General features: G+C 39.3%; 1 protein-coding gene across 4 annotated transcripts; it reads right to left on the bottom strand.

Moving 5' to 3' along the window:
* Nucleotides 1–1,214: 1,214 nt before the first annotated feature.
* On the bottom strand, nucleotides 1,215–3,954 carry LOC108110717 (probable protein phosphatase CG10417). Of its 4 annotated transcripts, none has more exons than XM_017219866.2 (5): nucleotides 3,801–3,954; nucleotides 3,449–3,579; nucleotides 2,349–3,386; nucleotides 1,766–2,299; nucleotides 1,215–1,713 (listed from the first exon to the last, which is right to left on the bottom strand). In XM_017219866.2, the coding sequence occupies exons 2-5, from the start codon at nucleotides 3,557–3,559 to the stop codon at nucleotides 1,327–1,329; spliced, it is 2,070 nt and encodes a 689-aa protein (XP_017075355.1). In that variant the 5' UTR covers nucleotides 3,560–3,579; nucleotides 3,801–3,954; the 3' UTR covers nucleotides 1,215–1,326. The 4 variants fall into 4 exon arrangements, with proteins under 4 accessions (XP_017075355.1, XP_017075377.1, XP_017075386.1 ...); XM_017219888.2 differs by having other exon boundaries at nucleotides 3,449–3,694; XM_017219897.2 differs by having other exon boundaries at nucleotides 3,745–3,954.
* Nucleotides 3,955–14,832: the final 10,878 nt, after the last annotated feature.

A 14,832-nucleotide genomic window follows, 5' to 3' on the forward strand; every position in this document is an offset into this window, starting at 1 on the left:
GCTCACACCATATGGGCGAGCAAGTCCATATGGAGTGGGCATTTATAAACACAAATGAGCACTCAGAGCATAGGCGGTGAGCAGCCCAACTTTGCAGAATCGTTCAAGCGCCAGTCTCCGTCTTAGGTCAGAAAGTATAGAATATTTTGCAGGATTTTCGTGAATTTCTGTTGGAGGATCAAAATTTTTTAATAGCATACAGCATACACTCACCAACTGGTTGACGAATATAACTCAGTTCACTGTAGCCGGCAATTGGTCGCAGTTTCAATTGGAATATAATCTGGATTATTATACCTTCCGGACCTTGCCTTTGGGACCGTATAACGCTGTATGAAGTTAAGCAACTAATGATGCCCCTCATTCCGAACTTGAAAGACTAATTGAAAACATTTATAAACAGTTACAAAGTTTGCGATAAGTACAAGAAGGTTTGCGACTCTTAAAAGAAATTCCTTAGCCAGATGATAGGTTCCTTCTAACAACCTTTCACGTACACATGGATAGACGACGCAGGCCAGTTCTATTCTATAAACCCATACACATTTGAAGAGGCTACGCCAATAGCGATACTTATTCTTCTGACAAGGAAGGGGTGAAAACCTTTGACACTTCGGCATTAATAGCTCCATTCACACCCATAAGGTCTATAAAAGCTACAAGGCAAGCACAATTTCTTACCAAGAAATTCGCCACAGTTTGACCGAATTTCGACGGATGACCCGCCATGGAAGGGGTTGTTCCGTAAAGCCACACATGTGGATCTGGAACTGAACTAGCCATTCGTACCGCAAAGCTTTCCCGTGATGTCGATATGAATCGTATTCCCTTATTTTCGAAATATGTTTCTCCCATATTAAATATATTTCATATTCTTGCTCAAAACTTAATGCGTACATTGTGCCTGCAGCCCTAATGATATGAATTGCAATAGTGAAGCAGTTTCACAACTATGTATCGGATGGTTTCCATTTACAATTGTAACAATAAGCCTGAACAAACAATAAAACTAGGTTAAAAATTTCGAAGTTGGCTGATCCTTACCGTTTTCCCTTTTAATATAAATCTCGTTGTAATAAAATAAATTTTGTATCAGGCCTTATTTTTTTTCAAAAAGATTGTCATTATATATTTGGTTTCATATCAATTACAAATGGATGTCATCGAAATTAATGCTTTAAGTAGCATATTAAGAAAACTGGTATTTAAATATATTTATTTAAATTTAATTTATTAATGTTTATTATTTAATATTTTTGTGTAATCCTGCCATTAACGGCTTTTTCAACACTATGACAAAAATGCAGGTTACAAATTAATGTAAAATTATGGTGAAGAGACAGCTATTGTAACTTCATTAATCGCCGCCAGGCCACGGCACTCATTTTGTTCAGCTGGCGATTGCGTTGAGCTAATATCATCCTCTGGTTCCAATTCAGTTTTTAATCGTTTGGACTTGTTATCTTTATCTAAATAAGTACCTTCAGGAGAGGTATCTGGCAAAACGAATCGCTTAAGCGCACTCTTATCATTACTAACATCTGATACCTCAAATGGATTATAGGCGTCAACTAGCATATCTTCTGTTTCAGTGGGATTAATGGTAGTCTGCAGGTCTTGGAGCTTTTCCTTGAATTTTACAATTACAGCTGTCATGTTGTCGCAACCAGTTCCGTCACCCATCGTATTCGGAGCTAAGCAATTATCAAAAAGCTACGAAATTGCTGGTTAATTTAATGGAGTATTTTATAATATTTTATTTTACCTCTTCACAAATATTAGACAATTTCTTGCTTTTATCCTTTAACCTGAATCGTACAAAACTAACGACTTCCTCACTGGACATATAATTCCATATACCATCACACGCCAACACCATAAACTCGTCTTTCGGAGTGATAATAAGCTTTTTAATATCAGGTAATGCAGATATCATTTGTTCCTCAGCTGGCAGTTCAATATTAGATTTGTAGGCGTGGTCACCAAGGGCTCTAGACAAATTTAATCCACCGTTTACGCGACCATCAAGAGTAACTCTACCGCCTGCCTTAATTATCCTCGAAGCTTCTTCGACATCTTCAGGCTTATGATCAAGACTCATTTCAATAGCTTTACCACTACGAGATACTACACATCGAGAGTCGCCTGCATTTGCTACATACAAATCTCGACCATTCAACAAACAAACAACCGCAGTACATCCACTATCTTTACCAGGTTCTTCCATCATATTAGCGCAAAAACGATCATTAGCTATCTGATCCTCATCCATTTCTTCTTCGTCACTAAACTCAGTTTCCTGTAGATAATTTAATTAGGAATCTATGTTAAATGCTTGAGTAACTTACATCGTCCTCATCATCATCATCGTCGTCATAATTTGCAGTACAGCCTTCAATGTCTTCATCAAAACTTTCTGAGGAGGAAATATCTGGACTTTCAACTAAGTTATTCTCGTCGTAATCTGCATCGTCATCGGTTGACTCTGCCTCTTGAGAATTATATTTAATGAGATGTTTAGATTCTTTACTGGTAGATGAAATTGAATGCCCGGTTTTAGAAATTCGTCCGTTTCGATTCACTTTGCTGATATCTTCCGTCTCAGGTACTACTGATGTATGTGAATCGGCGATATCGTTATCATTCTTGATTACAACACAAGGCTTTGAAGGAGTAACCAATTCTGACTTTAAAAAGATCCCACTTGATTTCTCATTTTTTTCAGCGTTACTTTGTGATGAAACATAATTACTGCATGAATGGTTGACACTGCTGTTGCTACTAACAGTTGAATCGTTTTCTGATTTTTTTATTTCTTTCTCTGCGAACCTAGAATCGGTATAGTCAAATACATCACGGACAGATATCCCAGCTGCTGCTGAGGTGGAAGAACCTTCAGGTTTGGCGGTGGGGTCCATTACAACCTTATTAGCAGCTTCGGCAGCTAATGCTGCAGCACGACGACCACGTGGCGAAATCATTCTTAAATTAACTTCACTCTCCGATTTCATTATCAATGCGTCAGTCTGCGGAAGTCCTTTATAATTTTCCAGAACTTTATTTAGCGGCAAGTTGCTTTCCTCTTGCAATTTAGCTAAATTTTCTTCATCTTCATAATCTTCTGTATCAGCATCGACAAAATTATGTTCACCTGCCAAAATTTTCAAAATACCGACTATCGAAGGATCAAGCAGAGTTTTATCAAATCCCAAGAAAGCATCTATTAGTGCCTTTTCAAATTGTCCATTTTTATATGTTTCAAGGTTTTTAAGAAACTGTGGAAACTGATTGGCACAATATTGGGCTACCTCAGCTCCGCCATGACCATCGTAAACAGCAAAAAAAGATGTATTCGTATCGAAACTTAAAATTGAATTGTGTGCATCCTGAAACATTGAGCCCGAATATCAATGGTGATTACAGCAAAAAAAAAAAAGGATTTGTTTACCTCTTGGCTGTTCCGCCAGCCTTGCATAGAACTGGCTCCAACGGCAAGCATATCATTGCATTCATCTGTAGACGCTTTATCCGTCTTCGGCTGTGATAAGTAGGCACCCATAACGTGCAACCAATATTAGTCTAATAATTATAATAACTTAGAAAGGTCAGTTCCGGTTTTCCAGTTGAATTTCTTGGACGAAAAATCAATGCTTCCCCATGGAAGGAGAACTGAGCAAGTAACAGTTTTTGACTGCTAGCCGACTCGCAAAAAAACTTATTAGTTATTGCCTTTATTAACATTACCAAAAGAGGAATTCAACTGAAAATAAAGAAAGCTAAATTATTTGTACTTAATTAACCTTTAAACACTGTGCTATGCATACGAACAAAACGAATTTGATGTATATATTTTTTATATATGTACATATGTAATAATAGTGGCGGAAGTATTTATTTTATTTTCAGAAGCAGTTTTTTACAGTAGTTCGTAATATGGCTTTTCAACAGGAACAATTTAAATGAGATGTTTTAAGGCGTTCACACAGACTCCAGCTGTTATGAAAAAATGAAAATAAGAGAACCTGGAAATTCAGTATTTGTTAACTGAATTCTTAACTCACAACGCACATTAATATGAATAAATTTTAATTGAATTGAGTTAATTGAGTTCTACAAAAAGTGCATTTCTTCGTTTTTTAAGTATATATGCATGCTAACCCCAAAAATGCATTTAAAAAATGGTCTCATACATTCGCAATCAAACTTCATTAATTCGTGTTTCCTTGTTGTGATATTCGACCTTACTCAATTGCTTTTCAATTAATTCAAAAAGTTTCGTGCCGAATTTTATTCTAGTCAGATCCATCAAATAGCAATTTAAATTCATGTTATAAATTAATCTTTTAGCTCTACGCTTAGTCCTTAATTTAGTTAATCTTTGTTAACTGTCGCGGAACGAATAGGTCTGTCAATAGTTAATTGAATTTTATTTGCGTAAAAGGATGAATAAGATTGTGTTGTTCGGCCATTCTAAATCGGGTAATGAATATCTTGCTTATTTGGCGGCCCAGGCAAATAATGGGAGAGACTGTGTAACCGGATCATGGAGTTACGCCATCTTTGGATGAGCAGTTGACGGCATAATTGAGTGCAAATTTGCCGTCAAAATTGAGTGGAAATTTGGCGCTGACGCTCGGCCATTGGGAAAACGGGCAACCTTTCACAGGGACCTGTACAACAACAACAGTAAGCTATTCTCCGCCATTTTGTTGTACCATCGCGCATATCATATGGATATGGCGACGACGAGCATACCTGTAGGCTTACAAGTGCACAGAGTTGGAGAATAACCAGAAGCTAGTGAAAGCCCTGAAGGGCCACCTCAGCAGCTACGATTCCGGTATGGACGTCCGGAGCTACTGATACGTAGTGATTAACCTGCCAGCGTTTCTGCAGTCAACCACGACGGGCAGCAGGAGAGCTGATTACCAATTTTCCAGTGAGCAACAGGTTGGACTGAGCGAAGCACGAGGCAACGATACAGGCGTATCCTACAATGGTGCACCTGAGCGAATTTCATGAATTTCGCCAAATTGATGTGCACTGCCACGGACGTCGAAATTAAGAAGCACCCGAAGCGAAGAGGAGCGGTACGCAGTCCGCCCCAGATGTTGCCCTAAGTGTTATACCACGAGATCAAGGACTGCAAGGACTACCTTCCACCGAGGAAGTTGAGGTTATGTTTTTCGTGTTTGGATTATGGACATATGGCCTGGTTATGCAAGAAGAGCCTACTCCATGACGATTGCCACAGGAGGATGAGAGGTGATCGACATGCGGCCGCCAGGAATTAGGTCGCGTTGTACGTGCAGAATATCTACGACGAACTCATCCGCAGCCTGAACCTGAAAGGTGAGAGACGAAAACTCAATGTGCAGTGGTTTGGCGGAAAATCTGCCAAAGAACGCACGAGAATGGTTAGCCTGCAGATTATTGCAACCAAAGCGCCATGGGCTGAAGAACGTGTACGGAGTAGCCAATTTGTACTTTCCGATGCAGAGCTAGCGTGGAAAGATGTGAAGGCCCTGAAGATGAATGTGCGCCCTCTCCCGGACACAGCGAAACAACGCAGACCCGGTAACTACAAGCCCAGCGCTGATCGACAACAACAAAAATAGTGAATGTGCAATAACTCTGACGAGCACACATACATATAAATAGACTCATACACATCTACATTTTTGTAATAAACACTCATTCTTATTGACTCCAAACAGCAGAGTGGTTTTGTTTACAAACTCTCTTCCAGCATTTTCTAAAATCATTTTATTATATGATACCTCCCCCTCTACTTCCTCGGAGTAGGTACAAGGGATTAACAATGCCCACTACGCTTATCATGCTATTCTTGTGGACTGAGGAGTGTAAACAGCGTTGAGGAAATTTTGGTGGTGAATGCTGAAATAACATTAATACTTCACAGAGAGAACTATTGCAAAGGGAAATTAAATGCCAGTGCACAAAAATGTGCGTACAATTCCGTACACAGAGAAAAATGTGTAAATAATAAAAGCGAAAAAAAAAACAAAATAAAATTCGTGGACCTTTTAAGACGCCGCCGTAAGAGTAACCTGCTATCTTGCTTTGGTCCTCTGGAGTTCAGTATGATTCCTGTCAGCGCTCTGGCAACGTTGGAGGCTACTGATGAGTTTCCAAGGTGCTCTACATCCTTGAGAGTTTTATCCACCATGACAATAGCTACATCATCTGCAAAGCCGACTACTGTCGTTTTGCCTGGCTGTGGTAATCTCAGGACTCCATCGTACATAGCATTCCACAGATGTGGCCCCAGTACTGATCCTTGGGGGACTCTACAGGTGATCGCATGCTCAATAACTCCTCTATCTTATAGCAGTATGCGATCTCGAAAGTGGGACTTAACGATGCATACTAGCACTTCCGGTATTCCAAGATTTGGTAGAGCCTGTAGAAAGCATTTTTGATGTCCAGGATCTCCATCAAACAATACTTCTTGTTGCCGCCCTTCCATCTCCTTTCCTTTGATTTTCCTGAGGCTACGTCTCTGGCTATCAGCTTTATCTCCTCAGGCAAATTTTTGCTTCGGTGGTGCAATTGTTGATCGCACCGTCGGGAAGAGGTGCTCCACTATCTCAGTCAACCAGGTTGCATTCCCCGGGACAAGTGGTTTCGCCTGCCGCAGTTTCTTTACCACGATATTGTGTGCTGAGCTGAAAATCATCATCGGCTTTTTTCCTTAATAAGCCTTTTAAGCACCCTGCGTTTCTCCGCATACTAGAGCCCTTGATGCAGGCGTCTGACCCGCAAGCAATGCGTGCTTGCGTCCGCGATTTCTTCCGTCCACCAATAGATTGTTGCCTGTGATGACTCTTTGTTTCCTTCTTGCTGGCTCTGCACGCCGTCACTTCGGCGCTCATAATGTTCTCTCCGCTTCGCTCAGCGTGATCGCCAGCCTCTAGACACTGAAGCTCCCTGAGGAACACATCAGTCTGAAGTGTTTTTGCGTTGAAACGTTTGAACATTTGAGCTCCCGAATTCCGCCTTGTGGACGCTATGTGGTCGCTTGCGGTGTTGGCTTCGCTCAGGCGCCATGTGGCTCTCTGGAACAGTGACTCGATTCTGAATGTTAAATCATGTGCTCTGATCCCGTGTTTAACAGTGCTTTGTCCAGAAATGCGAAGGACTGTAGCAGTGTGCGTCCTCTGCCGTTTGACTAGCGATGATCACGTTTAGCTCCCCTCTGGCATCGCTCACTAGTTCATACAGGACTGCTGCATATTCCGGAAGGAATGCTTCTCTACTGTCAGAATAGTTGCCGATTTTATAGCATCCAAAGAATAGGCCGGTCCTTTTCTCTTTTTATACGGCTCGCTTATTATCACCTTTTAGTCGCGCATGGTCTGACTTAAAATTTCACGTGCTGCCTTACAGTGGTTCAAGTTTACTTTGATGATCCTCCCATCGCTGTTGGTTTTCTGCTTATGGGATATCTCTTGCTTCGTGCTATATGCGTAACCTCACCACGTGCCGGTATGTTACTTATTCACCCACTATATCGCTCTAACTTTGTGTATTTTAACGACAGACGGAAAAATGTACGCAAGCTACTTGAATAGGTGTCCGCACGGTTTCGATGTTCCACTGGTCTTCAAAACTGTGCGTGTGTGTCGGAGAGCACTTGGTGTGCGTGTGTAAGAAAGTATCATCAGAACAGTAAATTTACCATTATGGAAATGTTGCGTCTGCCTCATATATTTTTGTAAACAGTAACATTTTTTAGTATTCCTCCTTCCCCATCATTTCGCCCCAAACTGCGATATAAGTTGTTTTGCTTCTTCCTGGAATATCTTCGATCACTTGCTTCTGTTTGGCAGTTTAGAGCTTATTTCGCAGTTGATCGTGGACTGCACTTGTGTAGTAAATACACACCTGAAATTCTCCCTATATTAAAAAATACAAAACTTATTGTTTATACACATATATATATAATTACTACTGTACATATTATTAGTATTTTACATACACAGTATCCATACAATTCATATATAAGTTATTTGCGACTAGTTGCAAACAACAATACAGATCTATTCTTAATACAAGTAAATGTATTAAGGATTGCCAAAGATAGTCCAGTCTATCTGATAAAAGGGGACCCCACCAATGCCATGGATGGAGGTAACGCATCAGGGCCACAGAGTCCCACAGGGACCCACACCAACGCCATGGATGCAGGTAACGCATCAGGGCCACAGAGTCCCACAGTGACCTCTCGTCACGAGTACTCATAATGACAGAGTGTTACAATGTTTTTTTTAATAATATTAATGCATAACAATGTGTAAAAGTGCATTTGATATGTGAACATACTACATATCCACCTTTGAAAAAATTTCGTATTTATATGAAGTTATTTTTATACCCGTAGAGTAAAAGGGTGTACTAGATTCGTTGAAAAGTATGTAACAGATAGAAGGAAGTGCTTCCGACCCTATCAATAGCGAAGTCGATTGAGCCATGTCCGTCTGTCCGACCGTCCGTCCGTTGAGATTAAGCATGAAGATTCTTGAGATCCCTGGGATCCGCATCCTGCCACGCCCACTCTAACGCCCACAAATCACAAACAACTAAAATCGATTAAATCTCGCGAACTATTAGAGCTAGAAAGTTGAAATTCGGTATGTATAAACTTTGGATGCCAGTGCATCTTTTAGTGGTACTATTATCTGGACACACCCACCCATACGCCCACCAAAGATACGCTCAAAAGATAGAAAGTTCGGATTAAGCAGGTAGGTTTTTATGAGGCCCCAAATGCCCAAATTTTTTTCCACCTAGCCACGCCCACTCTAACGCCCACAAAACCAGAAAAACCAAAAATGGAAAAAAGTTAGGCTTAGGAATATGTATTTTAGATATACCACTGCAACTTCCCACGATTTTTTATCCGGCCACGCCTACAAACCAAAGATTTTTCCAATCGGAACATTATTTCGCTACTTATGAAGAAATTTAGGTTATAGGGCCTCACATGGGTAGTGACGTCACTATCGATTACTCAACATGCTTTCTCCGACAATATGTGGCGCTTGGGGAATTTCCAATAGCAAAATGAATATTTTAAAATTGTGTAAAACAGTAACGGGTATCTTATAGTCACGGCACTCGACTATAGCGTTTTCTCTTGTTTATTGTATATTTGCATAAAAATGTGTATGAGATATATGAATTTTTTGTGTGCCTCTTTTTGTGGAGTCAATAATTATATGTTTTTTTTATTTTTTTTTTAAATTATGCATTGAACATTTTAACCTATCTTTATATAAATTTGTTTCTTATTTTTATTACTTGAGATATTTTCATTTTATTCTATACTCTCTTCCTTTAAGGGACCAGTATATTTTAAATCTAATTTATGCCCTTATTCGTTTTTCAATAAAATTTTATCTCCTACGGATAAATCAATGTATGTAGTTATATATCTTTTTTTTGTCGTATATTTCATTATTCTTTTTCTTATGCTCTTCTCTGATTATCCTAGCTCTTCTATATGCTACTTCTAATCTGTATTTACTTTCCCTAGAGTGCTCTTCCATATTATACATATTTTACTTATATATTATTTATGCTACTAAAATTTCTTGGCAAATTGTTAATTTTTCCAACGACTAATTCATGACAATAAATATGTGCCACAGAGGGGGGAGGTTGAAACAATATACAATGTATTGAAGTCATACGTCCCAATGTTAGGCAAAGTTAGAGGAAGATAGAGGAATATAATTTATAGAAATCCCAAGGGGTACGTGGACTTTCAAGTAATCTAAAAGGGCCTGGCTATCCATTTCTTTTTCATTTCATTTTTATAAAGACGACACCAAGCATCGTCCTACGATTAGCGAGGGATGGCAAATTAATTAGTAAGAGCCTACTTTTATAAGAGGGAAGGTGTGAGTTTGTATCCCAGTTGAGACCACGGAGAGCACATTTTAAAAAGTTCTTTTGGATAGGTTTAATATGACACTGGTGAACCCCATACTGGGGGTCCCAGATACATGATCCACATTCCAGAATCGGACGAACTTAAAAAATTAGAAGTGTTTTAGTAACAAAGGGGTCGTTAAATTTAAATGAAAACAAGCATTCTTCTAGCTTTATTAGCCAAGATCTTCAACTGCATTAATTCTTCCCAGAGCTACACTATTCAGAGTATAGGTGGCAGCTTTAGGTCTTAGGCGACAGAAGGTCATTATTTTGCACTAAGAGGCATCAAGATTTAATAGGTTTGGAGAGCACCAGTTTTGAATATTATTAAGGTCAGATTGCAGTTTCACCTCGTAGGAGGTATACTGCATACAGAGTTTGACATCATCTGCATACATAAGTACTAAAGAGTCGGTAACAACCAAAGGAAGGTCATTAATGAATAATGTAAAAAGTAATGGACCAAGATGGCTCCCCTGAGGGACCCCGGAAGAAGCGTAGAATAAGGTAGACACTGAATTTTTAAAAAGAGCTCGTTGCGTTCCACCAGTGAAGTAACTGCGAATCCAACGCAGTAGAACAGTTAGAAAACCGATAATATCAAGTTTTTCTAAAAATAGGCTGTGACTTACGGAGTCAATTGCTTTACTGAAGTCAATGAAAATTACACGCGTCTAAAGTTTATCATTGGATCGTACTTTAAAATAAAATCTTCAAATATAGCTATAGCGACAGTGTTTCCACTTTTATTTGCAATTGGAATTTCAACTAAATATTTTATTAAATCACATATATGTGTGATTGCGTATTCGTTAGTGTCTACTATCACTCTGTCGAAAGCGTTAATATGAATTTTAGTTATTGTTAAAAGAGCTTTGGTGTGCGCTGTCACTTTTAAAATATATATCAAACATATATTCTGAAATAATGCCTTTTGACCTTTGCCAAGATTTTTTTAATACCAGTGTGACCTCCGTTAATAGGATTGTTGTGAAATTTAAAAAGGATAGTTTATTTTTTTTATCATTTTCTATCAGGGTCACTAGTTGAGTAGCACCTCTCTCAATGATTTTAATGTTTTATTGCCCTTTTTTTATGGCCATAATTATCAATTGAAAATTGGTCAAAGAAATTTTCCCACGGCGCTACTTTGTAAAAACTGACCTAAGTCCAGAATTCCATTAGTATATTCCATTGAAGTAATTTTGTAAATTGTAAATTATCTGGATGCGCATGCACTGCAAGTCCATTCTTGTTTAGAGTTAAAACTCCACCTTCATGCTTATTAGCATCGGTTATTATGCAAAATTCTTTGCTGAAGTTCAGGTATCGTAACAAAGTTGTTTTTATTTTTACGCATTTTGCAATTAGCTGTACATTCATATATCCTTTTTACATAACCTAGTTATGTGACGACAATAGTCGGCAACATTTTTAATAAAACGTCGGTAATAATTGCCAAATGCAACAAATCTTTTAACGCTGTCCGCATCATGTGGGACTGGATAATTTTTTATGACATCGTACCATTTTGTCGTCAGGCAAGATTCTTTTATCAGTGCACTTATGTCCTAGAAAGGTGACTTCATGTGTGAAAAATGAGTATTTTTCGGGATGTAACTTTAGGTTATGTTGACTACATTTTTCAAACATCTGTTAAGTTTTGATTGATTTTTTTTGTTGTTAAAAGAACAATTATATGTGCGTTTATTAGATTGGATCTTACACGTGCGAGTTGTTTCTACCGGAGTTAAATTTATTTAATTATTAATTTACTTAAGGTTTTTTTAATTAATAAATACATTCGAATTTATGAGGTGTTTATCTGCACGCAATCTATTTTTAGACTTCGCCCGCCGGTGTCTTTACCGAGTTCGATTAATTTATTAGTCGAACGAAAGTGTAACCCTTGTGTTCGACTTTGCCCATTGGGCTAGGTCTGGTCTCTCGCTCGTGCACCAACTGCCAGCAGGAGATTAGAAGTAAACAACAACAACACACCTTCTCATTCGATGCTCTCGAAAGAGCTGTCCGGATTTGAGAAGATGAATGAGGTCGGTGGCCAATCTCCAACGGAACTACGAGCCAAGCTTGCAAGAGATTTGGCTACACCACATACGGCAACGAAACGCAGATGCTGTTCAAATTAGCTCTGCAACACCAGTAACTAACACCGTTACAGCTACAAGTGCCAGTTCTGGCAACACCACGTACACTGTTACAGCTTCTTCTCTTATGAGTCCAGTTTCTATAGTAGAATTGTCTTTGGGGACTAATAATTTCTCACATTACCGGCTATGGGGTGCTCGTTTCAAGCACCAAGTACCCCTCTTCGCAGAAAACGAAACCCTCCTAACGGCAGAAAAGAACCAGCCGACATCAAGAAGAGCAAGTTTAATGTAAACAAGGCCAGAATCGCGTGTTCAAATCAGGATTCGACGTCTAATGGACTGGGCAAAAACAATAAACTCTAATGAGGAGATGGAGACGAAAGCGCAAAATTCAAGCCAACCTGAACTGACGAATCCGAAACCTCCGCTCATATGTCTTCCAAAGGTTACTCTGGAACGAACCCTAGAAGAAATAATCCTGGCAGATAAGTATGAGATACGTACATCCAAATTTGGAATTACTCGCATAAGCACTGATAGTGCCGAGTCTTTCCGCAAGTTAGTTCATAGCTTGACTGCTTCGAACTGCGAGTTTTGGCATCACCAGCTCCGTGAGGACAAGCCTTTTAGATTGGTGAGTAGGTAGGTAGGTAGGAGTCCGTAAAATAGCTTCATTGTATCTTCCTCCCAGTGAGCCTTGGATAAAAAACGATTTTGACCAGCTTCCAGCGTCTCTGGGCCCGAAATTCTTGGCTGGAGGTGATTTTAACGCCAAGCATCAATGGTGCGGCAATTTAAGGTCTTGTTGTCGAGGAAAGCGTCTTCACGAGGCCATAGGTTCTAGCTCTAGTCAAATAGTAGTTACTGGGGAACCCACCTTTTACTCTGCCAATACAAGGCTCACGCCAACAGCTCTTGACTTTTTCATCGTAAATGGAATATAACTCAACAAACTCTCAGTCGAAACTCAATACAAGCTTTCCTCGGACCATTTGTCAATTGTGGCAACGCTTAGACAAACTTCTCAATACAAGACCAAACGGATATCACTTCTGCCGCACGGCTCCTCCGTTGGAAAGTTTAAGGAAACCTTTGACAGAAGCATAAATCTCAACACTGTGATTAACCATCCAGATGAGCTTGAAAATACACAAGAACAGGAGATGTTCGCGTCTACAACATTTACAAGAGACTTTCAAATCGATTAAGAAAAGTCTTGAAAAGGAACAAGTAGGATCAAATTGATTGACCAAATGCATCGACTAATTACTCTCTATGAAAGCTCACGAATCGATTTAAGAGACAATTTACTCCAAAGGCTCCAATAAGAAATCCAGCTGGTGGTTGGTGTGGCTCCAGTCAGCAGAAGGCTAATATCTTTGCTGACAATCTAGAGGACAGATTCAAACCGTTAAAACTAGCTCCGATGGAAAATTAAATGCTTGTTCAAATGCGTCTGGATAGGCCTTTTCAAATGGCTCTTCCCACAAAGCCTGTTACCATAGAAGAAGTTTCCGGAAAAGTCACGGCATCTCTGAACAGCTTCATCGCATGATTAATTTCGTTCTGGAAGCCATGGAAAGCAAAATGTACACAGTTGCTGTGTTTATCCAACAAGCCTTTGATAGGGTATGGCACGACGGCTTCCTAAGCAATCTAAAGATACTACTAACACCGCAGCTTTTCCTCCTCATACAGAGTTTTTTATCGGATAGGAAATTTAGTGATGTTGTCGATGGAGAAAATTCGTCAAAAATTCCAATCTCAGAGGGTACTAGGCCCGACACTTTACTCACTGTATACGTCAGATATGCCAGATTCCTGATTCCCAACATACGCCGACGACACAGCGGTTATGGTCCGGAGTCCAAGCAAAGACAATGCAACCTTAGGCCTGCAGGAGTACGTACCACGTTTTGAAAAATGGACAACCGAATGGAAAATAGGCATAAACTGCAAAAAATGTGCTTGTGTCACATTCTCCACAAGGCCAAAAAACTGCCCAGGCATTTCCATGCTCGGTTCTGTACTTCGTCACGAGTCCCACTACAAGTACCTTGGTATGATTTTGGATAGAGGACTCACCTTCCAGGGGCACACATCAATGGTGAAGCAGTCTGTGCCTTCAACCAAGTATATCCTGGCTACTTACGTCAAGAAATAAGCTTTCCTTGTTCCTTGTTATTGTTTCCAAAGTTCGAATTTATAAATCGATTCTTAGTCCAATCTGGAAATATGCACTACAGGCCTATGGCATAACGACTTAGTCGAACCTAAACAAAATACGTGTAGCGCAAAGCAAGATTGTTAGATCGATTTGTAATGCCCCATGGTTCATTAGAACCAGAGATTTAGAAAGAGATCTCAAAATTCTAATGATAGGCGATGTTTGTCGAACGCATGCTGAATACTACTTCAGGCGCCTTGGCTCTCATCCTAACTCCCGGGCGAAAAGGATCTTCTATTAAGATATATTTAACACCCTTGAAGTCTGATGTAATTTAAACTGTAAATGAATAGAAATATTGTATAACCGTTATACCAACGCTTTGTAATCACCTATATAAATGTGATAGATAGTGAGCTTGGCTTACGTTGTTACATTATTTTTTATACACCTATTGTGTAAAATACAATACGTCGTATTATAATTTATTTTAAATAATTCGACATCGTTATCGTCCGAAATGTCACCACTAATGTTAATTTGTTTGTCATCTCTAATGAAGAAAGAGGATAAAATGTGAATAAATTTTAATGC

This window comes from Drosophila eugracilis, unplaced genomic scaffold, assembly GCF_018153835.1.
Source record: "Drosophila eugracilis isolate 14026-0451.02 unplaced genomic scaffold, ASM1815383v1 contig_2035, whole genome shotgun sequence".
Taxonomy (NCBI): Eukaryota; Metazoa; Arthropoda; class Insecta; order Diptera; family Drosophilidae; genus Drosophila; species Drosophila eugracilis.

Excerpts from the sequence above, each read along its gene's own strand:
- LOC108110717 (XM_017219866.2), bottom strand. The coding sequence starts at position 3,559 with ATGGGTGCCTACTTATCACAGCCGAAGACGGATAAAGCGTCTACAGAT. Across the intron at positions 3,387-3,448 it reads GCTGGCGGAACAGCCAAGAG|GATGCACACAATTCAATTTT; the intron begins GTAAACAAATCC and ends TCAATGTTTCAG. Across the intron at positions 2,300-2,348 it reads ATGATGATGATGAGGACGAT|GAAACTGAGTTTAGTGACGA; the intron begins GTAAGTTACTCA and ends AATTATCTACAG.